Source organism: Azolla caroliniana, unplaced genomic scaffold (genome assembly GCF_043228905.1).
Source record: "Azolla caroliniana isolate FFs.n. ecotype wild unplaced genomic scaffold, voAzoCaro1.0.p SCAF_1, whole genome shotgun sequence".
Lineage (NCBI taxonomy): Eukaryota > Viridiplantae > Streptophyta > Polypodiopsida > Salviniales > Salviniaceae > Azolla > Azolla caroliniana.
Window position 1 is genome coordinate 25,360,172 of NW_028230436.1, and position 27,320 is coordinate 25,387,491.

The 27,320-nt window shown below is 41.1% G+C and overlaps 2 protein-coding genes across 3 annotated transcripts; both read right to left on the minus strand.

Annotated features, from left to right (window-relative positions):
- Positions 1-1,540: 1,540 nt before the first annotated feature.
- Positions 1,541-7,115, minus strand: LOC147869264 (26S proteasome non-ATPase regulatory subunit 1 homolog A-like). The gene is made up of 14 exons (XM_087327868.1): positions 6,928-7,115; positions 6,290-6,353; positions 6,095-6,200; positions 5,897-6,008; positions 5,649-5,817; positions 5,442-5,576; positions 4,988-5,364; positions 4,772-4,907; positions 4,377-4,625; positions 4,034-4,254; positions 3,703-3,961; positions 3,379-3,611; positions 2,759-3,293; positions 1,541-2,288 (listed from the first exon to the last, which is right to left on the minus strand). The coding sequence occupies exons 1-14, from the start codon at positions 7,071-7,073 to the stop codon at positions 1,968-1,970; spliced, it is 3,063 nt and encodes a 1,020-aa protein (XP_087183994.1). The 5' UTR covers positions 7,074-7,115; the 3' UTR covers positions 1,541-1,967.
- A 10,102-nt stretch (positions 7,116-17,217) lies between these two features.
- LOC147869265 (C3HC zinc finger-like protein) lies at positions 17,218-24,598 on the minus strand. 2 transcript variants are annotated; one of them, XM_087327887.1, is made up of 8 exons: positions 24,451-24,598; positions 23,518-23,734; positions 22,657-22,780; positions 19,220-19,548; positions 18,280-19,123; positions 18,085-18,195; positions 17,816-17,997; positions 17,218-17,727 (listed from the first exon to the last, which is right to left on the minus strand). In XM_087327887.1, exons 1-8 carry the CDS (start codon positions 24,531-24,533, stop codon positions 17,656-17,658), a joined length of 1,962 nt encoding a protein of 653 aa, XP_087184013.1. In that variant the 5' UTR covers positions 24,534-24,598; the 3' UTR covers positions 17,218-17,655. The 2 variants fall into 2 exon arrangements, with proteins under 2 accessions (XP_087184013.1, XP_087184004.1); XM_087327878.1 differs by having other exon boundaries at positions 18,085-19,123.
- Between the last annotated feature and the right edge of the window lie 2,722 nt (positions 24,599-27,320).

Sequence of the window (27,320 nt, forward strand, 5' to 3'; positions counted from 1 at the left end):
TGTAGCTCTAAAAAATGTTTTCCAACCATGTGGTGTAATCATGAGTCAATTAACCTCCCATTGAAGATAACAAGGTGGCATTGAAACGCAAGCTAGCCATGAGTTCATTGAGTAACTAGATGGTTTTGGGAACCTGATCTTTAGTAAATGTTTGCCAATTATATATTATGTTGTATGTTCCCAAGTCAATCGAGGCCCTACAAGTTCTTGAATTCTCTAAATGTATACATAATCCTTGGTTCTTCAAGTCATGGGTACCATATTGTCTTGTTTCGCATCCTTGCATTGAAATCACTTGTGAAGAATGCTTAGCCAAGACTTGAGTACAGCATATTGTTCTCAAATCAAGAAAATACAATAATTGGATGGTATCACAATTGAACTTATGAAGAGTGGAATTTTGAGGCTGGATAATGCTAGCCTTGGAGACTCAAGGAAGGATAATATGATTGTCTTCCCCCAATGAAGCCACAATTAGAGTAACTTTTAGACTCAAGTTGTCTTTGTCTACGCATAGCAAATGGCACCTGGTATGACTTACAAGAGCCCTAGCCACAATGAAGCAAAGGTTTCCATACACAATGGGGAGGAGCAAACTGATCTCAAACATGAGAATAAATACCATGATGAGGACAAAACTAGAGAGAGAGAGAGAGAGAGAGAGAGAGAGAGAGAGAGAGATTGGGTATTCCATACACAAGTGATAAAATAAACCTACATTTATTTTGTTAAGTTTCACCCATGCATCATAAGGCAGAAAGTGCTTGGGAGCAGGACATAATAGACAAACAAAGTAATTAGCAACCTGAAATCAAAACCTCCAAAATGCCCTAAAGAATAATGAGAACTGTCATGTGAATCATCATACATCATATATATCTTATCATGTTGACAGTATAGCAAGAATTATTACTTTACATGCAATGAACAAAGAATTACTAATTTAATCTAGACACATGTTTTCAAATAAATTGGCAAGATGTTTGAAACATCATACCAAACATCCACGCAATTATACCCAAGCAATAAATCAAGGGAAGCCTCTAATGTGAGAGGAAGACTTTTTGAGCCTAGGAATGTGAAGTATTTACTCTTTTGTCCTTTCACAATAATCTTAAAAAGACATTTCACATTGTTACATAGGACCTCACTAGAAAGGTACAAGCGAAATAATTTGGGATGTATATGTACATAGTCCGCTTTGAAAAATACTACAGCAAGACATCCCATTCTCGGAATCACCAGGGCTTTACAGGAAAGAATGGCTTGATACAGCCATGCACAAAAAATGCTTCAAAAGGTGCTTTGGTTAAGAAATAAGAGAGTTCTGACAACAGAAAATATACCTCCACATGTAAGGAGGAGGGTCTCTCTTAACTGCCTATTTAAGGCCTCAAATGGGTGGGTTTTACCCATTGTACCTGCAATGAATCATACACAATAAGAAAGACAAAGGAGGCCATTCATGTAATTTCGGGCTGGAAATATTTCGTCATAATGCATGCATTGGTTTTCTCATAACCAATAACGAAAATACATGTGAGCTAAACTCTCTTTATTTACATACCCAGTTCACATTTTTTATCCATGTGCGACAAGCATGTGCACATGTTTCATGACTCATTTCTTGAGCAATCAAAATGTTTTACATTTGAATTCAATAACAGACAACCACTCAAAAAATAACATATTTTAATATCCGCTAGGAGTACAAAGTTTGGGAGCTCTCATGTCCCATGAGAAATTGATTCGAAAGACTCCTCCACATTGGGTATGCTCATTGTTCTTTAGCCTTTTGTAATCTGCTTAAATGCACGTATCCAAAGGCCTAGCAATAGCAGAGAATGCTACAAACTGCATTTAGATTGTGTGCTGAATCAAGCCTTGCATTTATCAAATTTTATCCGAGGCAAAAGCTAACTTGGTTCTATCTCTCTCTCCCATTTTTTTCTCTTTCTTTCTTTCTTTTAAGATACATACTCAAAAGGTTGTGGTGGTTGAGGCTCTGCTTCATCTGCTATAATGTTTGATTGGGCAGCCTGTGTATTCGATGTGGTGCCTGAAGCAGCAGTAGCTGGTGTATCTGTTGATACCAGGATTTCTATCTCTGATGGTTGTAAATCCTTCAACATGACAAATCCCGAAGGTGTGGCCTTCAGTGGCACATATCTGGAGCCTTCAGGAAATCTAATGTACTTCTCTTGTGGAGGTACGACACGTGCGGGATTATGTAATGTCTCTCCTGAAGCTTGGTCTGCATCTGGCTTCTTGTCTGCAGAAGAATCAACCTGCACATATTCGACCAAATCATATAACATCTTTAACATAACAATCAGATATGCAAATATACATTCAAACCACAAAATAGGCATGGTAAAAAAATGGTTTAATGATGTCTGGAAAGTAGAACACATCATGATATGTGCTAATCTATGCTTGACAATTGTACATACAATTTTGGATTAACAAACACAATCTGTCGAGACTTGCAAAATTAAAAAGGAAAAACTCTGAAATACCAGTGTGGTTTGCTTGTGTCTTAATGCCCCTGAATTTTGTGTTGAGCACTTGGGGGAAAACAATGATATCATAAGGGCGTTTGTTAAAATGAAAATAAACTCAGTAGCATTACAGAGTTTTCAACAAAATTAAAACATGTGTTGCACTAGACAACGCCTCCAGGGTAAGTACTGAACAAGAAGGTTGTTATGGCAATAGTTTGAAATAGTTAGATAGCAGACAGCAATTACATATATACCTGCATAGCATCAACAACTTTCCCTTCATCTTTTGCTGCCGTTTTGGGATTTTTTACAGCTCCATTTGCTTGGGGTGATGTCTGAGAGCTGTCCTCAGCAATTGCCTTCTCGTGTTTTAATTCAGCTTCTTTTCTAGATCTGGCCTTGGCACGTGCGGAGGTGGACAAAACTGCCACAGGAAACTTGATAGTTGTAGCAGTGACAGGAGGGGCTGTTGGTGGTGGATATCCAAACATGGAGGGCTTAGCATCAGAAAGGAAATCAAACTTAGGCATGTTCAGGTCAAGGTTCAGCCCGATGAAAGCAGTTGGCGCAAATGAAAGGCTTGCAAAATATATCAAGGGATACCAATACCAATACTGGCTGAAAACAGCCATGCCAATTACTGCAGTTATCCTATCATGTTTAGTCCTTGATTGTAGGGCAATGGTTACATTGCGTCCACCAGCATCCAGAATTCCAGTGGCCAAAATTGCACCCATTTTACTCATTGTGTCTTCATGCTTATCCAGAATAATCTTCTCTAATTGGCGCCTGCATATTGATACTCATGAATGATGCCAATAGCAAAAGGAAAGGAAAGAAAAAACAAACAATTTGTCTATTCAAATTTATCAACCTGAAGCTTCCAACACGTGGTTCGCGTGTTTCTGTAGTCTGGACCAGCACCATAGCCATGGCAATCAGAGCCCCCTGTCTAACAAAATCAACCACATCTGACGTAAGCGGTTCCAATAATGCGATCGCTTCAGCAGATGCCGTTCCAGCACATGAAATTCCAACTGCTAATGCTGATCCATATCTAACATGAGGATTGTATGATTCAGAAAGAAGAGATACAATTCGCGGTGTCTGTCCAAAATATTCACAAAGAAAGCACTGAGGGTGAGCACAGGACTAGACAAAAGACTGAACTTAGAATATCTGTATGAAGGTTCCACACCTGTTCTGGTTCAGAATAAAGAACAAACCCAAGAGCTAAGACTGCAGCTCTACGGACATCGTTGCTGACATCCGAAACAGCAAAATGCAAGAGATGTCGAATGGCTTTGTTGTTGGCAGTGCCCCTGTATGCAAGGGCCAACGCATACATTCCACCATACCGTATTATAGGGTCTTGATCCCTTGTCATCTGTTCAATGAGTTTATCTGCTTCCTCTTCTCTACCATACACTATGAGGGCTATACCCAACGATAGGCCTCTGAAAGAAAACATGGCAATAGATTAAAAGTTAAAAGAATATACACACCTCAAATTAAACCAGACAAATTACCTGATGATCTTTTCATGTTGAGTGTCATGTGCATAAGCAAGCATTTCAGCTGCTTTTTCACTTGCAGTTCCGACCATGAGCAGCCCCATACTTATTCCGGCTGCCTCACCAGCAACAGCATTATCGGTATAAAGAACACTCCTAACGTCTTCATATATATTTTCATCTGCTGTCCCAAGAGCAGCAAGACCCAGACCTAGACAAGCTCCATTTTGAATTACCTGAAAATTGCACATATTTAGGACAGACAGGAAAGTTTAAATAGTATCACATAGTCCCTATGTTGTAATTAGACAACCCATATCCTTTGTTATTGATATTTCTAACTAAAAATCCCACATACTTCATTATTGGTATTCCTTAGGCTATCGATCAGAAACTGTTTGATCCCTTCTCCATGATTTGCATGTATCAGACCAAGTGCATACAGTGCACCTCCTTCGGAGTAAGGACTGCCTCCACTTGTTGCTCCATTTTGAGGCAAATATGGAGCCATTAGTGATCTTCCTTGTTGCAGATGGCCTCTGTGTATAACTCCTAGACCAGCAGTGGCACTAAATTTTGCCCAATTTGTAGCACGGCTTAACCAATCCTATCATTGACACGAACTGATACCATAAGCAATCTTACGATACAACATCCTCAAGCTCTTGATGATCCATACTTTAGATAAGCAGAAATACCGAGACAATTCACAAGATAAATTCCAATCATTTCTGATCACTGAGTAACAATTACCAGATTATCCCTTAAAAATGTATCTACTGTGGTTCCAGCATGCATAAGGGCATTCGCACAGATTGTTGCACTATGGCAAACACTGTTTCTTAATTCTATGGATTGTTTTATGGTCTTCAAAATTAAAATATCAGACCTGCAATGAAAACACAGGAATTTAAAATAACATAAAGAAATCTCTATTACAGCATTTGGGGTGGTTGGTCCATAGATTACCTGTTATGGCCATACAAAAACTGCAACGTCAAATGAATAGGTGTTTCTCCTGACAAAACCTTCTTCAATTTTGCTAGCCGCTCTGCATACTTAACCGACTCTTCATCATGACTAGACGAGTTCCCATGATGCATGACAGTACTCACTCCAGAGGCCTCATTTGCAGTCTCCTCTGTAGTATCCATTGAGGTTGGAACTTGTTCTGGTACAGTGTTACCATTTTCTGCAGTTTGTTCAGCACCCATGGCTCCTTGTGTAGCCTCTGGATCAGTTGTAACCTTGGGTTCAGGAAGTAAATCTTTGACCCGCAAGAGAAATGCTTGCCTCTCGTTTTCATATAGATCAAATACCACTTGAAAACCTAACAAAGCGGCATCCTGTGGAAAGGAATCTGTCAATAGAGAGATTCACAATAGTATGAAAAAAGGCAATGAATGCACATCTTGAATACAACCTTATCTCCTTTCAAGAGTATCTCGAGAATAGATGCTACAGTCCCAGGATCATCTAGAAACATGAGACACTGGCTGATGCTTAGGTAATCAGGTGTTTCTAGACTTTGGTAAATCTTAACCAAAAGCTTAAGCACCTGTAGATAGAAATATGAGAATAAATAAGCATTGATCGATTTCAATTTGAGTATTGGCATGCACAATACTACCTCATGACGGTATTCTCTTCTGTTTACAAATGTCTGAGAAATGTTCACACAATACGTCAGCATTCCAATGACATCATCACTCCTCAAGATAGATTCTTCGAGCTTATCCAATCGTCGACACTCCAGCGCAATACCGAGCGCTTGCTGGAACTTTCCATCAATTATGCATCTACAAACAAAATGAATATACTAAGCAACAGATCAACTGGACAATTTTCCAAAAAAAAGAGATTAACATCCAAACATACTTCTCTAGCATGCGTTCTACAATTGCTTCAAGTCTTGGATCCACTGTTATTGAGGAATCATTGGATTCTACAGCTCTAGTCCGCAAAGCAGCATATTCATCTATAGCCTTAGCTGGGATAGAATATACAAAAGCAATAAGTTAGATAGATATTCCAATGCACAATAAAACAGAACTGTCAATTGCATACAAAATCTACCAAGAAGAGTGTGGGCATATTCTGAATCCTCAGAAACATCAAACAAGCCCTCAGCCCGCAGCGCATATAGAAGAGAGTCATTTGGCTCTCCAAGGTAGTAGAAGACCTGAATCAAGGGTAAATAAATGAAATTTTTTCTGACACAAGCATATCTGTAAATTTGTGGTTTCCATTAGGGAGAAATTTTGCTTCTACCTTTGATGCAACCAATGCTGCTAATTGTCTTTGATGAAAAGTCTCATCCTCATACAAGCTCTCCCTGGAAAGGGGAGTGTCCCAACTTATTATTTTCAAATATAGCTGAGAAATTAATTATATGAAAGTCTCTCTGTCGCTAATCACAGAGATCAGCTTCTACGTTTGAGGCTGAACAAATTCCATGACGTTAAACACATTAGATTAACATTCATCACAAAATGCAAATCTTATTTATTGGAGGTCATATTATGTACATCTTAAAGCTAAATGTTTGTTTAACTACTGTAATACATGATGTCATATTACGCTATGCAAATCTTAGTTTCCAAATGGAGATATATATATATATCTATAAAGATATATAAATAGATAGATAGATCAAAATATCATAAAGTTAACGTTTTTCAATATGGAAAACTTGGAAGAGAAGGAAAGCTGCCAGATCATAATGTCAGCTAGAAAATGGCATCGAAAAAAGGCACGATCTTGTATACACAATCCAACAACCAAACTAGGATAACACAATCGAGAAAAACCTAATCTGAGGGACAACAGTTAAGAGTGAAAGATCTAGGAGAAGGAATGTTATTGGGGTGGGGGAAGAGAAAACATGCAGGGGGGGGGGGAAGACTTACAAGGTGGAAATGTCTGTGGAGATTTCGGGCCAGAAGTAATCGACGAAGATGTTGATGTTGGTGAGGGCATGGAGCTTGAGCGATGGGTGGGGCTCCTGCAGCATGGAAAGGAGACCACTGGCAGTCGAGACGAGCGCTGTGGCCATTGGTGTTTCTTTCTGTTTTTTTTTCTTCTTCTTCTTCTGCACGCAGGACGCAGGGGGGAGGAAGGAGAAACAGGGGAGCTTAGCTTTTCCTTTGCTTTTTTGGGCTTTTTGCTAAACTCGCAAAGCCCAAACAAAAAGGCAGAGAGCACCAAAAATCAAACTTAAACTTACATACATAATTTTTTCTACCCTTCTTGCCCTTTGCCATTTTATAACACATATATGTACATATACATAAGTCTAGTTAACTAAAGGAGTTATTTGTTTTTCTTTTGCACTACACTTAACCATATGGTTTCCACTTTGGCAATCACTAGTATGATGAGCTTTGATTCTAGCCCTTCATATATATTAAGATCATGCAAAGATGTCCTTGAATTCACTAGCTAGATCAAGTAGCTCCTTGCAAAATAACGTTGATTGTTACTCGGCAATTCTTACAATCTACAGTTCTTTGGTAGATCCAATGCTTTCTTCAACCTATGGTTCCTTCAACTTACTTACTATGTGGATTTCCTACCTAAGGCCGTCATGAGCTAACTAACACTATAATTTACTAATCAAAATAACAAATCAACATACTTCAAGTATCACATTAAACACAATTCGACTTAACAAACACTTTAATCAACTCATAAAAATGATGAGATCACCATAAGAAATCACCATACTTTTAATAATAATTATATCAAGGTACGTACAATATCTTCTAGTTTATTTTTGTTTGTTCCAACAAATTCTCCATCCTAGTCAATACATACTTCCACTTTTCCAACCATTAAACCCTCATTATATCTACATTGAATAATACAATGACATTTGGGTGAACATCTAAATAACCTCTCTAGGTTGCAAGTATCGAAGCACTTTCCACCAATTTCTAGTTGTACATTTGGTGATTGGGTCTTCTACCTACGTGTCACTTCCTTTGTTACTTAACATTCACATTCTCTTCACTCCACTCATGGTCATCCTTGTTGTAGAAAGTAACGTGCGGAAGCAAGTATGAAGACCGAACAGAAGGAAGGAAACTCAGGTTTAATGGAGAGCTTGAGCTTACACAGTATACGCAGGAGAGACAGAGAGAGTGAACTCAAAAAACTATATTCAACAATAATACTCAATCTGTACATAAGACGTGCTCAGTGAGCACTTTTATACAAGTCCTAGAAGGACTGACTGAAGTACTGACAGTACTTCAATGCTCATCAAGAGCCCCTACACTAACTCCCAAATATATTCCTCACGGAATATCTTTCCTAACAACCTCCCGGTTTACGCACTCGGCCTAACCGATCGGTCCCAACCGATCCGGTCCTCGGCTTCTTCAGCCGATCCGGCCGATGTTGAGCTTGTCTCTCAACACTCCCCCTCAAGCTCAACTTGAGGCTCTTCGGGATCTTCACAGCACCGGTTCCTCCTGGCTTCACGCCTCGCTCGCGCTCCTCGACCTGTTCGACTCCGCGCGCTTCGACCCTTCCGGTCGGCTTGTCTGCTCATGCGGCCCTTATCAGCTCTTCTGTTGTTGCGGTGTTGACGCTTCTCCTGCTGCCTTTCTTCCGCTTGGGCCTCGGTTGATTCAGCGTGTCTGAATCAAACATCCGAACCGACTCGGCTACCTCCAATCGGTCTTCGTTCTCGTCCGAGTTGGCTGTCTCCAACTCGTCTTCGGTCTTCTCGCCCTCGATGGCGTCATCCTCCTCATGCGTGGTTGGCTTCGGCTCTCTCCTTCGGTTGCTCCCCTTATGTCTGCTTCCGAACTTTTCCGCGGGTCTGCCCTCAACTTCTTCAGCCGATCCGATGTCGAACTTGTCAACTGACTCGGTGTCGCGGTGTCCGCTCCTTTCCTGCTACCTTGCTTGGTCGTTCGGGACTGTTCTCCCCCTCAAGTTCGGCACGTCAAGGTGACGCAACCCGAGCGCACCTGAGAATTGCCGCAACTTGTCCAGACCAAGTGGCTTGGTGAAGATGTCGGCAGCCTGCCGATCCGTCGAAACGTTCTGAAGTTTGACTTCACCGGAAAGGACACGCTCACGGACGAAATGGTAATGCACCTCAATGTGCTTGGTCCGTGCGTGGAAGACGGGGTTCTTCGCGAGCTGGATGTTGCTGAGGTTGTCGCAGTTGATCGTCGTCGGATCTGACACCTCCTCTTGCAAGTCCTTAATAAGCCGCTTCAACCATAGGGCTTTGCATGTTGCGACAGCCACTCCTCGGTACTCTGCTTCGGTGCTCGACTGTGCAACTGTCGGCCGCTTCTTACTGCTCCACGCGATCGCGGCACTCCCGAGGGAGAACGCGTATCCGGACGTGGATCGGCGATCGGCGGCGTTACCAGCCCAATCAGCATCGGTGTAGCTGACTAACCGCGTGGCTGCACCGGTTCGATATAGCAGTCCTCGGTCCTTAGTGTCGTTGACATACCGAAGTATGCATTGCGCACACTGAAGGTGCTCCTCGGTAGGTCGCGCCATGAACTGACTGATCACCCCGACCGGATAACTGAGGTCGGGTCGGGTGATGGTCAAGTATATAAGGCTTCCGACAATTTGTCGGAACCTCGTCGGGTCGCATACCTTTCCCGTATCGGAACGAAGCTTGACGGTTCTGTCCAGAGGAGTCGAGATGGACTTATAGTCGGCCATCCCGAGTTTGAAGAGCATACTCAGCACGTAATGACGTTGGCTGATCAATATGCCTTCGGGGGTACGGATCACTTCGATCCCGAGGAAGTAATGAAGGTCCCCCAGATCCTTCATGTCGAACGATGCCACAAGCTGGAGCTTCACGCGGTCGATTTCACCTAGGTCAGCGCCGGTGATGACCAAGTCATCAACATATAGTAGAATACTAACCGGTCCGAGTCGACCTTTCCGGATGAACTGGGAAGAGTTCGATTTTGACGTGACGAAGCCCATCCGACGCAGTTGTTGCGTGATCTTCGCATTCCAAGCACGCGGGGCTTGCTTCAATCTGTAAAGGGACTTCTTCAGTCGGCATACTACCGAGGAGTTTGTTCCGGAGTGAAATCCGGGGGGTTGTACCATGTACACTTGTTCCTCAAGGTTACCTTGCAGGAACGCATTCTTTACATCCATTTGATGTAGGTGCCACCCCTTCGACGCAGCTACTGCCATCAAAACACGGACGATCGTCATTTTCGCGACCGGCGCAAACGTCTCATCGTAGTCGATGTCGTGTTTCTGTGCGTAGCCCTTTGCCACTAGCCGAGCCTTGTACCGGTTGACCGAGCCATCAGTGTTGTACTTGACCTTGTACACCCACCTACACCCGATCGGCTTCACACCCTTCGGTGCGTCAACCAGGTCCCAGGTCTCGTTCTCTGCCAATGCGTGCATCTCTTCCTCCATCGCGTCACGCCAATTCGCGTCTTTAGCCGCTTCTGCGTAGCTCTCTGGCGCACGCACTTCCGCTACACGGGTCATGTACGCATAATGATGCGCCATGTACTCGTTGTATCCGAACCGCACAACTGGGTTCTTTTGGCGGGTAGATCGGCGTAATCTCACATTAGCCGATGTCGAGGCCTTCTCGCGTGCATCTCTTCCTCCATCGCGGCACGCCAATTCGCGTCTTTAGCCGCTTCTGCGTAGCTCTCTGGCTCACGCACTTCCGCTACACAGGTCATGTACGCATAATGATGCGCCATGTACTCGTTGTATCCGAACCGCACAACTGGGTTCTTTTGGCGGGTAGATCGGCGTAATCTCACATTAGCCGATGTCGAGGCCTTCTCAGTCGACACGGTCTTCATCTTTAAAGACCTGTCATCGGTTCCCTCGGAGTCGGACTCGCGTCGGTCTGACTCGTTGCTTTCCGTGCCGGAATCCGACACCTTCTTCTTCCCTTTCTCTTTGCGCGTAAGCCGTCTCCTCGGCTTCCTGCGCGGGGAATGCACGGCCGAGTCTCCACTACTCGTCGGCTCTTTATCGGATTGGTCGTACCGACTCAGTTGTCCAATCGGTCCACTTAACCGGAGTGAAATCAGACTCTCTTCACGAGTCTCGATTTCGGGCTCATCCGGAGGCATCTCGGCCTCGCTGACCTCATCATCAGAGCTCGGATTGGAGTCGAGGTTCGTAGTCGGGGGGAGGTACCAGGACGCGGACTCATCAAACACAACATCGCGGCTGACACGCGCTTGTTTGGTGTGAGGGTTATAGCACTTATAACCCTTCTGCTCGTCCGAGTAACCGAGCAAGATGCATTTCTCGGCCTTTGCGTCCAGCTTCCTCCTTTTCTCCTTCGGTACATGCACATACGCAATGCTACTGAACACCCTCAAGTGTCGCAAGTTCGGCTTCGTTCTGAAATATAGCTCGTGCGCCGACACTTTGTCTCTGATCCGGTTCTGAATGTATACCGCGGTCCTTACCGCCTCGGCCCAATAGAACTTGGGCAAGCTCTTCTCCTCCAGCATTGCCCATGCCACTTCCACAACTGACCGATTCTTTCTCTCGGCCACGCCGTTCTGCTCTGGTGTGTATCTACAACTGAATTCGCGGCGAATTCCCATTTGTTGTAGATAACCGTTGAATTGACCGGAAAAGTACTCTTTCCCGCCATCCGACCGCAGGCACTTGATCTTTCGTCCCGTTTCGGTTTCCATGAACCCTTTGAGGTCCCGGAAACAGTCGAAGACTTCGCTCTTCCTCTCAATGAGGTAGATCCACGTGTGTCGCGTGTGGTCGTCGATGAAGGAGACGAAATATCGGCTCCCGCCAAGACTAACATTTTGTGTCGGCCCCCACACATCCGAGTGTATAAGGTCGAGCTTGTTCCGGCCCCGGTTTCGCTCGTTGGGGAAAGGAAGTCGGTGTTGCTTCCCGAGCTGGCAGGCTTCACAAATTTGTGCCTTTCAGCCATTAAACTTGGGCAATCCGAACACTACCTGTTTCGATTGCAGATCTTGAAGCCGTTGGTAGTTGATGTGGCCTATCCGCTTGTGCCATAAGTCAATGTCCGACTCGGCTTTTTGTCCCTTTGCGAACATTGCGGTGCCGCCGTTAGTGGAATCGAGGATGAACATCCTCCCGTCTCTGCGCCCTTGCGCAATCACACGGCCTTCTTCCTCAATGAAGCACCCGAGGTGTGTAAACCGAACCTCCATCCCTTGGTCGACGATCTGTCCGACCGAGACCAAGTTTTTCGTGATTGTCGGAACGTGCAACACGTTCATGAGTTTCCCTTTCTGCTCGACATGGCTAAGGGGAACTTCTCTGACATTCGCGATCGGATGCGGAGTGTCGTCTCCTGTTGCGACTACTCCAGCTTGTATCGGTTTTTCCATGTACGAGAACCACTCCTTATGGCTCGTCATGTGGTTTGACGCGCCGGAATCTACGTACCACACCTCGTCCGATCTCGGGGTGGTCTGCTTCATTGAGTTTGCTTCGTGTCTCGTCACGAAGGCAGTTCCTTCTCCGGCTCTCCCGGAGTCTTCGGCGTAGTGCGATCGCTGCCAATTTCCCTTGTCGGTATGTCTAGAGCCGTTCTCGGAACCAATTCTCTCCGAATCGGCGCGCTTCTTCCAGCACTCACTTTCCTTGTGGCCTTTCTTGCCACAGTACCAGCACTCCGCGATGGCCTTCCCTTGCCGGTTCTCATCGTTTCGACTCCCCCTGTTTCCGGAGGGTCCGGAGTTGCTGTCGGCATCACTTCGGTGCCTTCTTTCTTGATCTCGTCGGCCGCCTTCATTGCGTGCCGACTCGCCTCGTCCTCCACGTCCACGGGGCCTATCTCCCTCCGTGTACAACATTCTGCTGTCGGTGTGCGTGCTTGTAGACACACCCGCGTGGTTCTCCTCTACCAGGAGCATCGACTGTAAGTCGAAAAAGGACGGCGTATTCTCCCGGGTACACACAGCCGTTCGGAACGCTCCGAACTTCGACGCCAAACCTCTGAGACAGATCTGGACCATCTCGCTCTCCTCGATGTTCACCTCTATGGAGGCGAGGGAGTCGCAGATATCCTTGATCTTCGAGGTATAGTCCGCCACCGACAAGTCGCGTTGTCGTAGGTTGCTCAACTCCTGTCGGAGCTGAAGCTTCCTGGCTGTGGTGCTCGCGGCGAAAATCTTCTTCAGATTTTCTCACGCACCCTTCGGCGTCTTTGCATCCCGAACATAGCTCAATAGATGTTCGCCCACACACGACGCGAAGCAGAATAGTACCATGCTCGCTGATTGCTCCCACGACGGGAAGTCTCTGTGTGTCGATTCGGGTGCCGCGTCATTAGCTCCTTCGACATAACTCCAGTAGTCGTGCCCGAGCAGGTATTGGTGCATCTTGTAGGACCAAGACGCGTAGTTGGTTCTGTCGAGCTTCTCTGTTGGAAGCGAGCTCGCCATGCCTCTATCCATCGTTCTTCTTGTTCTTCTTCGTCAAGCTGTGTCGGCTGCAGAGAGGTTCTCAACCCTCGCGCTCTGATACCATGTAGAAAGTAACGTAATGAAGCAAGTATGAAGACCGAACAGAAGTAAGGAAACTCAGGTTTAATGGAGAGCTTGAGCTTACACGGTATACGCAGGAGAGACAGAGAGAGTGAACTCAAAAAACTATATTCAATAATAATACTCAATCTGTACATAAGACGTGCTCAGTGAGCACTTTTATACAAGTCCTAGAAGGACTGACTGAAGTACTGACAATACTTCAATGCTCATCAAGAGCCCCTACACTAACTCCCAAATATATTCCTCACAGAATATCTTTCCTAACGACCTCCCGGTTTAGGCACTCGGCCTAACCGATCGATCCCAACCGATCCGGTCCTCGGCTTCTTCAGCCGATCCGGCCGATGTTGAGCTTGTCTCTCAACTTTGTTACTTCATATTCACATTCTCTTCACTCCACTCATGGTCATCCTTGTGAACCACTAACATTTTTATTGTGTTGATTTTTCACTAATCCTCCTCGGTGCTTAACAACAGCTTATCAACTTTATCAAAGTAGAAGATTTTCTTTATGTATAAGCCTAATTCATATGCAAGAATTTACCCTCATCCATGTTGATTATCCCAAGAACTTCCTCTTCAAGCTTCAAGATCCAACTCAAGAGCATCTTGGAGAAGCACATTGGGAGAATTTCAATTTTTAAGTAGTAAATGAAGTGAAATGAAATGGTATATGAACTCCAAATTGTATAATGAACATATTAAGTAAGTCGCTATGTAGATAAGTATGCATATGAGGAAGAGTAAAGGTAAACAAAACTTTCAACCCAAGTACCACTTCACTTGTGTTGAAGGTACTCACGAGCAATTTTAATACGGCAAATTGTTTATCAATCTTTGCACTACTATATGTGATCATATTAATAATGTTGAGCACTAGGAATTGACAATTATTCAAATTAGGCTTAATCGGTTTGGCCTTACCCAAGCCAAACCAATTAAGCCTAAACCGTTTTGGGGTTCTCGAGCCTAAACCGAACCAAACCAAATTGATCTCTAAACTGGTTTAGGCTAAACCGGCTTGGCCTAAACTGGTTTGTGAATCAGTTTGTGAACTGGTCTAGGACATAAAACCTTTAGAGGTGTGAAGAAACCCAAAAAACATCACTACCACTTCTTCCTACTCTTCTTCTCCTCTTTGTAACTCTCACCCCCCTCGGCCTAACCACTGATGTGTCCTTCAACTCTAAGTCCCACCTCTAGGACTCCCTCATTGTAGACTACTATGATTGATCGGTCGATGTAAGCCTTCTTAGACCTACGACTCGGCTGAAGCCTAAACAGTTTAGCTAAACCAGTTTTTAACAGCTTAGCGGCTCGGTTTAGGCTTGAGCCTTGCAAAACCGGCTCAAACCGGTTAAGCCGTTTATCTTATTTAATAATTACGGTTTAGAAAGATAGAAGGTAGAACTGAGAGAGAGAGAGATTGCATAGTGGACGACTACGAGGACCTCCAGTCCTCCCTGTTATAGACATTGTTTCTACTTTATGTACATATAGGTGAAAGCTTAGTTGAACCTCCAATTCTCTCCGAATTGAACCTAGGACCCAGGACACAATGAGCTCGTCGTGAAGATGGTTGAGGGATGGGCAATAGCAATCGAGAGGTCCAAGAAGGGTTACATCTAAACATCGAGGTTTCTTTGCTTAACAATATATACCATTGATATTCGTGATTAAATAGTTGACAACAAATACATTATCACAATGAAACACACCATATGTAGATGCAAATTGGAGAACATATTAATAGCTAACAACAAACGGTACTTACACGTGATTGTACAAAATACGATAAAAATCCGGAAATACCCATGAGACTTTCTTTAATTTCCCAAAATGCACCTAGGCTTTTATTATTTCCTAATATACCCTTGGTCAACACCTCTTAGGATTTAATGGAATTTGAGCAATTACACCACCTTCTTCTCAATTATATATGATTTGAGGTTAAGCAAGCATGTCCATTATCACCTACACTCTTTTGTTTACACATTGATAAATTGGACAAAGTGGTGAATAGGGTTGCAAAAGAAGAAGGATTAGATGCACCAAAACTTATGAAGAAGTTACCTTATTGCCTTTATATGCTAATGACGTAGTTATCTTTTCATATGATGTTGACATAGTTACTTGGAGCATTGAAGCATTTTGCAAAAGTAGTGGACTAACTATAAATTATGATAGTGTGAACCATCCAGCCTCACTAATATCCTATGCTACATATAAGGGAGAACATGTACAATTTGTACAAAGCTTTAAGTATCTTGGTATCAATGTATCTATGACAAATAAATAGAGTGTATGCTTTGAGTCTAAACTTCAAGTTGGTTGGAAAGGTTATTATATGTTGGAAAATAAATACAACCAGAGTGATACTCATGGATGGGAAGTGAAACTAATGTTATATAATGCCATGGTAACACAAGTTTTGCTTTATGGCGTAAAAGTGTGGGGACGAACTCTCTCTCTTAATGCATGAAATGAGATTGAGAAGATTAAAAGATGTTTTTAAGGAGACAATTGGGAGTTAAATTCACCACCACCTATCAAGTTATGCTCTTGGAAGTTGGTGTTCGCCCTATAGAAATATTGGTGCTATATAGAGTATATAGATACATTGCAAAAGTTAAGAAGATGCCAAATCATAGATTATTACATCTTGCTTGGAATGTTGGGTATAAACTACAAAAGAATCACAATAGCAAAATTCTCCCATTTGGTTGGGTAGTTGACATCAAAATATGGGATCTAGAAGATTTTAGAGCTTTGAAGTGATGTTAAAAAATATGTAGTTATCGTGGAAAGATTAATGGAACCACTAGGGAATAAATGGAAAAATGCTAAAAGGACAAAATTAGAATATTACATTGCAAACATCAATCCTAAATGTTGGGTTCTATGGACGACAAGAAGGCCAATTGACCATAATCAACCTTACCTCATTACTAACATGAGTATTAACTCTCATAGAGCCCTAACACTCCTTCACACTTGATCACACAACCTAGTAATTACGTGAGGGGGCCTCCTTCCCCATCTCTTGAACTAGACTAAAGCAATTGTATTGATGATAGAGAATTGGCAATTTTTTAGCAAAACATAGCTAGATTGTTTTACACCTCTTCACTCAATAGCTTTTATTCCTTGATACCCTCGAGTATGTGTGGTTTGATTTTGTTAAGAAGTATTGAAGTTGCATTATGGCATCAAAATCAACCAAATGTAAAGGCATGTAAAGTACGCAAGGGAGGGCTAGTAAAGGAAGAGTATCACTTGCTTTTTACATGGTTTACATATAGTGCAATTCATTAAAGCTATGAAGATATATTAAGAGGGGGTGATGACTTGAGTGTCATACTAAAGAGAACATCTGGAAAGTTGAGCTCATATGTGTGCTTTATTCACACATTGAGACTTGGTGCTTTGAAGTATGAATATCCCTTCTTAGGAAGGAGACACATGAAAAAAAAATTGTACTTAGGTCTCATGAATCAATATTGGCCTCTCTATGGACACTAAAAATCTCTCTCTCTCTCTCTCTCTCTCTAGAAATAACTAGAGCTTAAGAGCAATTGGGAGTTTTTTTTGTTAACCCTAGGTTATTTGAGAGTCAATCAATCCAAGCTGTATATTATTCTGAAGGGTTGACAAAAGACGCAGAACACATTTAACCAACAAGATTTCATTCAGTAGTCAATTTTGCATACATAGGACTTCCTATAATAGAACAAATGAAGAACTCAGTTGCAGAAAACAATGGCAATAAGCGAGAATATTGGTATCAAGTTTTGTTCAATTTTCAAGTCATATACTCCCTTCAAGAATTATTCATATATGCCAAAACCGTCGACTCTCACCAGCCATTGCTTCACAACCCCACAAGAAGTTTAATAAACCAATCTCATTATCCAGTGGATCCAATGATTGCAAGAAGCCCAAAGTACACATTCTGTAACTGTTCGCTCATATCAACTCAGCCATCCATAAAACGTCTGATGACATATTATATTATTGGTGATGTTCAAGGAAGCAAACCGTGACATGGCTATAATTCTATTTCTACACACCAAAGCTTAGCTCTGCAAATCTGATTTTGTCATTCTGTTACTTTTTAATCATCGTCGGGCTTGTCCGAGACTTTCCGAGAATATTACGAACTGAAGATAGTGGATCAGCCTGCAAAGAAGTCACCAATCACACACAAAAAAATGGTTAGTCCGACACATATCATTTTCCAATAAAGATGTTCTCTTTGCATACATACATTGTACAACGATGATGCCGATTCTGATTTAGCCAAGGACGGTGAGGCCTCTAATGCATCTAATGTCAGCTGCCAGCCACACAACCCTCTTCCAACGTTTGTATTCACCCAAGGACAAAAATGTCGATGTTGTAAGATAGGGTCAAACTCCATGTCCTCTTTCCATAGCTTCCTAGTTTCATCTGAAGATTGATGCAATAACACATATCAAGATGTTTACTAATCACAATTTATACTAACTTAGAATCTGTCCTAGCAATACAACATACATTCTAGAGGGCTGCAAGTCTCTATTATTTTATCTTCAAAAACAAATTTTCCGCTCTTCTTCCTTCCATCTTCAAAGGCTGCATCACTGTCATTAAGTTCTTGTGCAGTACCTGTTTTGAGTTCATCATTTTCAAAATGTGACAGATCCACAAACGTGCCCAACTTGTCAGTTGATGTGGGGTTATTGATTGTACCAGACATGTCCCTCTGAGTGATAAGCTCACCGCCCACACCACTAGTGATAGTATCCCTGCATGCATTATGTGGCATCTCAACACTCTCAGCAGAGTTCTCTGGTCGACTGTGGAGAAAGCAAGTATCCACACCATCAACAGAGGAAAGGCAAGGTAAAATCCTCACTTTGGACAGGGTATTTTCTCCAGCAGCTCTCTCTTCTCTTTTCCGTTTATTTACAGGAGTGAAATCCTTGTCAGTAGATGTCGAGATGTTATTCTGTGGAGTATAACATGGCTGCAAAGCATATTTACTTGTTTGACTTTCGACTCCATGTTGTGAATTTTGTGAAAGACGCGTAGGAGGTGGACCACCAGCTATGGTCAACCTCAAGTTTACGACATTCACAGGCTTTTCAACACTTGTCACAGAATCTACACCTGCATTTTCAGGTATCTCCGTCTTCTCTTTGCCTTCTTGACCATTACTGCTACCCCATTCAATGCCACTTGCAGCACTGATCCCAGGGGCAGTGTCAATCGCATTTTGAAGCACATTCGAAGGAACAGCCACAAGTCTAAAAAGCCATAAACCTACACTTGCACCACAGAGGCTACAATCCAAAACACCCGAACCTGCTTCCAGTTTTGATTTTCCATGTAGAATTCTTCCAGAGGTTTCTTGCTTCTCTTTCATCCTTTCTTTTGTGGGAGGTGTAACCAAAATATGACCTTCCAGATCTGAGGATTTTTGCTGCTTAGTAATGCTTTCCGAAACAACAAATCCTGTGTTGTCATCTACATAATCGACAACAAAAGGAAGTAATCTAGGTTGCCAGCCACAAAGACTGATCACTTTTTGTGCCTGAGGATACAAATAAAAACTATATGTTGGCATGCACTCTCTACGTGACTGTACATGAAAATGAAGATAAATTTGTAAATGTGAAATCCGCCTTACATTTATGTCAGTATACAGTGAGGAATTTCCGGAAATGTCATCAGGCATCCTATTGGAAGCCACAAAATCAGTGGCTGACTGCAAAAGAAGACGATCAATCTGGGGACCTTTCAAATTCTTTAAATACTGGATGGCAGAATCCGAGATCACTGGTAGTGCTGGAAGTTGAGATAATTCCTTGCAACGGTCCTTGAAACCTTCAGCAAGGAGTTCAAGAGGTGTAGGAGGGAACTGTGCTAGTGTTTCTGAACATGCATTTTCCTTCCACGGACAAAGAGCCTTATGCCCAGAATCCAGCTTCTCACTAAAAGACACCGATGCCGTTTCAGCTTTTTCACAAGGAAACATAAAACAATTAGAGGGCTGAATGATACTACGAAACCTATTACATATTAGAGATGCTTTTGTAATGCAAGAATATTGTGGACTTACAAATTTAGAATGTATGGGTGCACATTAGTTGAATTAGTATGCAGGGGAAGAAATGCCAGGGAGCCAAAATGCATGAATTCTGGTATCTGAATGGTATATATAGTCTTATATAAATCTCACCTCCCAATCAAGGGGCGAGTATGACTCACAAATTTCTTAAGAACCAATTATGCATACAAAGCCAATATATGAAATCTTAAAAAATAAGAGGCTTTCTTCATTATTAAACAAATCATAATATGCATATCCTTCTTGCTTCATAGTTTTCATAGAAGATCAAATCCATGGAAGATTTCGCTCTGTGCAAAGCTACAAAGTTTCATCACTTTTTCATAAACCTTCTTTTTCTGACCCAGCCCTAGGCTTCAAATCCTCAGGATCCAGCTTACGGTAAAAGTAAAATTTAAGGTGCCTTCTTGTATATTGATAGAGATAAGACATCTTTATCAACATACGAGATGCATTAAGATACTTCAAAATAGAAATAACTTTATTCAGCATCATTTAAGGTACGTATACTCACATGAAATATCCACCTCTTAACACTTGTGAAAGCTCATTTGTTTAAGATGGTGAAGTTTTTAAAGCAGTAAACAGACCCCTTGAAAAATTCTATCAAACAAGTGTTACAACTCTATAAGATGCTGCAATGATTGGTCATTCTCAATCCCAAACGGTAATTCTTAAGATACATCCATATGCATGGGAATTGAAGGGGCTTTTTCTTAGCAGTATAGGTGGATTTGGATGACTAAAAAATTGCCGTTATTAAATATCTCAATTCAATATGTTATAATTGATCAGAGAAAACATACAAGAGTTCTGAAACATATGCAGATATAAATCGGAGGTTCTGTTTACTGGCATAATATTATACGGGACAGACAAAGAGAAAGAAAGTTGACCGCTCAACTCTATGCAATTTTTGCAGCTTGGGGATGTAATAAAGACTTTAGTGCAAAAAGGAATTCAACCAAAGGTAATATTTCAAAGGTTGAAATGGTTGTCGCTTATGGTATGGAAATGAAGCTATAAATTGTTAAAGTGCAGTTTGACTTGGTAAAGGCGTATGACCATTTAAATTGGTCCTTTTGTCAGGCTTGATGACAAAGATGGGATTGAGGACTGGGCTCTTCATTTCATATTATGATCAGCAGTTGAGTTATTCAAACAAGCCATAAAGACCTCTGGATGAGTTAGATAAGAATGCCACATGAGTCCCTTATTGTCTGATATTGTCACCCATCCATTTTAGTGATGTTGCAAAACGTGGCAACCAGTGATAAATTGGGCCTGATTATTTCCTGGAAACCACTGATTGTGCAGGATTTGCTAATTATTCTTATGTGTTATCATGCTCATAAAGACCACATTATTAAAGTTCTGAAGGTGTGGGATTTATACACTTTCTCCTTCCACTTCAGAACTTAACAGAAAGCCACATGGCAGAGCTTGGATGCGTGGATCAATAATCCATTCTAGAATAATATGCGACCATTTGGGATAGCCTTTTAGATAAGTGTGTGTACTTAAAATAACAACACAGCCTGAACGTAGAGCAAACATAATATGATCCCAATGATTCCCTATTTCTGACTGTTGCTCTGGAAGAAAGTGGCTAGACCAGGGCTGACTTGGGTTCCATAGAGTTAAATTATTACACCAAAAAGAATGGGTTGAGCCAGCTCTGCTGAATATTATGGAGCACTTGGTGGCCCAAAGATTCTCTCTTTATCAATCCATATGTGAGGGAATGCAACTCCATAAAGATGACATAAAATTTTCTAATTGAGAAATCTGGTATTTCTCGTGGCAATCAGAGACCATCGAATTTTAATATTTACCATTTCCAAATATTAAGCAGGACACACATGCATCGATTGGTTCTTTGTGGACCCAAACCCCCTTAGGTATTGGGTTATGGCTTAATTGATGGAAATACAATGCCATCTATTTTATGATCAACCTGCTACTTTGCAAATTCTTATCTCCACAGTTTCTGAATATTTGTCACCCGATGATGTGCATGTTTATCATTTAATGTCACAGAAATTCCGGGATATCCATCCCTTCATATGTCATTTGCAATTATGTGTGGCATTAGCAATTGTTACAATATCTTCTGCATTTGAAAATGGTAATTACATTGAAGCGCAGAATTGGTTAAAGATTACGGGACGTTCTTCTCCCCTCAGTGAGTGAGGGAAATGTTCATTCAGAAAGTTTGATCCGATTTTTTTGGAGAAGTATACAGGATGTATGCCAGGGTCTAGATCTGAGAGAGTGAACCGTACGAGTTGAAAGGCTTCCGTACAGTGGTTTGTTGTGAGGGCTAGGGAACAGGGGCCCTCAAATGAAAGGCCACATCCCTATTGATTTTATTTGTATGAGGTGGCAGAGAAGGAGTCAAAATCAATGGACATTAATGAGCTATCATTGACAGACATTGTACACTTGAATGACACATGTGAATCTATATCTACATTGTTGTATAAAACAATCCTATTTGCGAAAAAAGAAGAAAATAAGGGTAAACATTGATGGCATTTTGTAGCATCCATCAGCGATATTATGTGACCCATAGTTACCAGTATATGTGGAGGGATTCAAATAATGCATACTCATGCCATAAGTTAGTTCACATAAACCCTGGCTATATTGGGTCTTTATGGGCGCAAAACCTTTGCTTAAGGTCCATACAAATGAGGTATATTATCAGCTAATACAGAAGACTCTCCACTTATTGAAGTAAGATAGGGGGGAAATACTTGACCTTAAGGTCATGATTCAAACAATGAAGACTCTCCACTTTTTGACGTAAGATGAGGGAAAATACTTGAACTTAAATTCATGATTCAAACAATGAAGACTCTTCACTTATTGAAGTAAGATAGGTGGGAACAGATTCATCAGTCTGCCTGAACTTAAATTCATGATTCAATTGATGAAGACTACACTTATTGAAGTCAGTAAATAGGCTTCCATCATACATTAAAAGTTTTTACCTTCATGCTGAAACCATGTTAATGGAATAGGGAAACTGAGCATTGCATTACAACTTTCACAGGCAATGAGGTCCACATCCACATTTACCCAGCCTTTTCTGGCACAACTGACAGGATTAGCCAACTGCAAGAAAAAAATTATAATAAGCAATACTTCAGAACATTCTGGAGCTAGTATTAATCCAGGACAAAACATATATCCCTCAATTATAAAGATAATGGTGTGGAAAATCCCATCAGCTAATGTAAGAAGACCTAAACCAGTGCCCTGCGGCATTCGCATTTAGCTCCAACTTTGATTGAGAATGCCAAAGTTGATATGTAAATTTAGATAGAAAAAGAGTTTAAGAGGTTTGCCACAGGTAACATATTTGTATTTGGTAAACCATTGCATGGTTTTACCTAACAGATACTGTAGCATTATAAAGGAAAAACATAAGATTTTTGAACTTGTGACTATATGTAGGGTCTAAGGCTATTGAATCCTTGTTTTGAGGATGCATGAGTTGATACAAACTGTCCTTTTCCACTATTTTGGGTTACGAGAGAGACCAAGAAGTAACAAGGCAATAACCTCTTGTTTGTTAAGAGAGAATGCTTTCTTGCTCAGATTTAGGGGTGTGCAACATTCATATGCTTGTTACATGTTTCAAAATATCATTGCTATTTCTCCTAATTTGTTGTTCCCCTCACACTTACTCAGACTAAACCCATTGGGTGCTGTGTTACAGTAAACAAAAAGTATTAGCACAATTTTTAACCTTGAGAATTCAGAAATTAAAACATTGATAATGATTATTAATAAGTTGGCAATAGAAGAACACATTAAATGGACTGCTCAAATTGTACATCAAGGATTACCTCTGGTTTTCCAAACCAAGTCATAGACTTAAATGTTGCAAGTCGCCTGAAGAGATCTGCTCTATCCCATGGCCTACAGATTCGATGCAACCCAGAATTTGAACTGGTATTTAGACGCACAATCTCTGATAATCGAGGACTGGTCTCTTTTTTATTGGAAACTGGAGAAACAAATTTTGTTCCCATATTGACTCCTTTTTTGTCAGAGCCCGTAATGCTGTTCAAAATAAGTATTACTACATGTATTTGCACAATAAAACAAGAAAAAGTACATAACTATTTCACAGTCTTAGAAAAGATATATCATCTGCCTAATTTATTAATATAAAAGTCATTGTTGTATGTACTAGTGATTCAGTTGCAGCATCCATGAAAGCTAGAATTGTTGAACTACTGTATTTTGATTAATTTGCCGATATTTCAGGCACGTCCATGCTATTTAAACAGTCTTCAATCTCCTTCAGCTATTGCCAAACTGATATTTTTCTGTGAGTTATATATGTACGCATTTTTTTTGAATTTTTTAGTCTCTCGGCAAACTCGTGGTTTTCTTTTTGCAATGGAGTGGAGGAAGGAGAACGTTGACAGAGATGGAAAGGCAATTTTACGTAAGTGAGAATTAAGCGCCATCATTTCTAGATGACACTATGACGTAATGTAAAAATTGAAGCACAAGGCACTTCCCCATCTCTTTCTCACTCGAGTTTGATCCTCTCAATCAGCTTGTCTCCATCCCATAAACCATATATCAGTCTTCTTCTGTGGCAGGCGTGTCAAAAATCACTTCCTATGATGCATCGGATACATAAAGACTCGCTTCTTCTTTTTAATTCATTCTCATAAGCAACCGTGTTTTCTCTATTTTTCCTTTTTTCCAATTTCAGAACTCTATGAAGAAACGGTTAGATTGTAGCTCGAAAGGAAGCAGCAAACCTGTGAGGATGCGGCTTGGGTGGAGGAGACGGGAAGAGGCGATCCATGGCTCGCTTCAACCTGCCTTCTGTGTTCTCCTCCATGGATACACGCACGCAACAGACAGTGGGAGAGAAGGGTTCGTTCTTGCTGTCTGTGGCCTGCCCTGCTGCTCCTGCTCCAGTCTTCGTTCTTCTGGGGTTCCTGCAGAAACTGATAGGAAGTGCAAAAAAGCTTAATTCCCAAAAATACCCTTCTCAATTTTCCTTAATTCTCCAGAGGTACCCCCTTGGAGGTCTCCTTGGTTTTCATTACATACATATTTGAAGGTTTCCATAATGCCTAAGCACTCAATCAAAAATACACGTGGCGTGCTACCATAGGCACAAGTGTAGTCTATATTTTCATTTTGCTTTGTGACACTCGTATTTGTGCCGCCCACATGTCAGTCTTTCTCCATGAGCTAGCGACCATGAATATCAAGGCACATTCACACAAGTGTAGTCTATATTTTCATTTTGTTTCGTGACTCCGAACTAGCATATTTGTGTTGCCCACATGTCGATCTTTGCTCCATAAGCTAGACCGTGAATATCGAGGCGAATTCCCCTGATCTTCCTTTTCAAATTACCATATACCCTCATGAGATTGATTTATTGCTTGATTTATTCATTATAGAAAATACTAAGATACTTAGATCATTTATGATAGACAAAGGTACTAAAATATGCTTATATGCATTGAGGTTTAAAATCATATGCTCGCTTATTTCTCAACATGCATGTGTATGCCTAGTTCGAGTCAGGTTGTTTGATCATGTGGAAATTATGACTTAACGTGTCCTTATACCTTGGAAAAGTTATTTTTATGACAATCCATTTCCAATCAATAGGATTTAACCACGAAGTTGTGCTAATTTCTCAACCATTGGACAGTGGGCATACGAAAATGGATGCGTGATCTCATCCATTAAAGTGCCATTTCTTAATCAAGAGAATTAAAATCTTAAATTATCATCATTACTTCGAGCCAATAACTCAATATGCTAATGAATGGCTCGATTTTCTACCAAGATCAATCAATTGGTAATACATCCTTTTAACAATTCTAATGTTGACAATGAGACTTGCCTGAAAAAAGAAAGCCAAATCTTAAATGAAATTGTTAATACATTAATGTACTAGAGGAATTTGCACTACCGTCGTTACTGATAATAGGAGGCATTTGAGCACACCCGTTGGACGTGGGGACACAAAAGCATTACAAAAAACACTATGCTCCCTTGTCTATATTGTTAGAAAACAACACATTAGGTCTTTAGCCTTTGTACGCATTGTAAGCCATTGGTAAAAGACATTTGATAACAATGAAGATTTATTTCCAATGAGTTTATTCGTCATTCTTCTATGACAATACATTGCAAACAACAAATTGTGCCCTTGTTTACTTTTGAGCTTCATCTGTCATTGAACTCCATCACCCCTACACACGGTGTTTCTTATTATATGCCTTCATTGTTGTAGAACTATATGTTTTGAACTACAAAGGGCCCTATAGTGATAATAATAACAAAGTACGGGTTGGAGATTTTGTTTGAATAGCTTTTAACTTTATTATCAAGAATAGTGTTATCGGTTTCTACATTAAATAAATTTTGTAAGTTGTATATTCAATTTGTGTGTGTGCCAATTGCTCAAAAAAGCAAAGGTTAAGCTCAAAATCAAAGAACAAAGGTCACAAAATATTAAAATGTGATGGTTTAACAAATTCAATGAATTTATTGAGAATGAAGGAATGTGTATTGACTTGCAAAAGATAGTTGAACAATTAGTTTGTTTCCATAGTGACCAAAAGGAGGACATCTTAGCCCTCCTCGACAATGTCTCTTAGTAAATGTAATAATGTTTAGATTGACTCACTTGGTATGCCTATTGCTTAAGTAGTGACAATGAATCCCCAAAATAATACATTAGTATGTGTTTGGTAAGGTCACCAAATGGCTATTTTGCATGAAAGCCTTGATTTCCGCATAGAACGATCAAGGTTACTGTGGCAACCAGTCACTAATGATTCCAAGCATAAGAACTATTTTAAACAATCGAGAAGGTGCACAAAGACCCGTAACCATTTGGTGATTTGACAAGAGAAGCAATGAAGTGTGTAGCACGTACCCCATCCTAGGAAGGCAAAGACAAAAGATTTGCATAGCCAAATCTAACTTCAACTCAACGACTCTTGGATGGTGAAGATAAACTAATTTATTGAGTTGAAACTCAAAGCCAGAGAATCCGTAAATAAGGAAAGCTCATACATTAACAAAGATGGACTATATATAAGTGATGTGTCGTCTCAAAGGCCATATGGTAATAATGGAGGAGTGTTGGAAAGGACATTAGTCAAAAGTTAAAACAAATTGTCATTTTGACATGATGAGTACAAAACAAATGTTTTGAGAAAGGGTGCAATTATTCACAATGAAAGGAATGACAATAAGATATTGCGCAGGAAGCTAAAATGGGGTAGGGATATGTTCAAAGAAGTTTAGCAAGAAAAAGAATGGTTGAAGGTCAATCATATATTCACAGGGAGGATCACTCTTGTGGAACAAGATGAGGTTGTGTTGTGGTGAATTGAAGTATCATTGGGTAGACAACAACCTACAATTGTCCTTCTACATTTATGCAAAATGAACGACTCTACATTCTCCATTAATTTCATCATATCCACGAAACATACATGAAAAACAAAAAAAACATGTCCCATAATCTGATTCACCCAAAAACACAAGCGTGGAAAGTTGGATGTTGTGTGGTTGATGAAACACAAAATAAAGATGACAAGACAAACAAATAAAGGGTTTATATATAGGAGGTAAATGGGCCAATTTCTCC

Bases quoted from the DNA above. Each gene is read 5' to 3' on its own strand.
- LOC147869264 (XM_087327868.1), bottom strand. From the start codon at position 7,073: ATGGCCACAGCGCTCGTCTCGACTGCCAGTGGTCTCCTTTCCATGCTG. The intron at 3,612-3,702 runs GTGTGGAACCTT...TATTTTGGACAG, and splicing joins TTTATTCTGAACCAGAACAG to ACACCGCGAATTGTATCTCT. The intron at 2,289-2,758 runs GTATATATGTAA...GAATATGTGCAG, and splicing joins AAGTTGTTGATGCTATGCAG to GTTGATTCTTCTGCAGACAA.
- LOC147869265 (XM_087327878.1), bottom strand. From the start codon at position 24,533: ATGGAGGAGAACACAGAAGGCAGGTTGAAGCGAGCCATGGATCGCCTC. The intron at 23,735-24,450 runs GTTTGCTGCTTC...TATTTTGAACAG, and splicing joins CCCAAGCCGCATCCTCACAG to CATTACGGGCTCTGACAAAA. The intron at 17,998-18,084 runs GTATGTTGTATT...ATCAATCTTCAG, and splicing joins GACTTGCAGCCCTCTAGAAT to ATGAAACTAGGAAGCTATGG.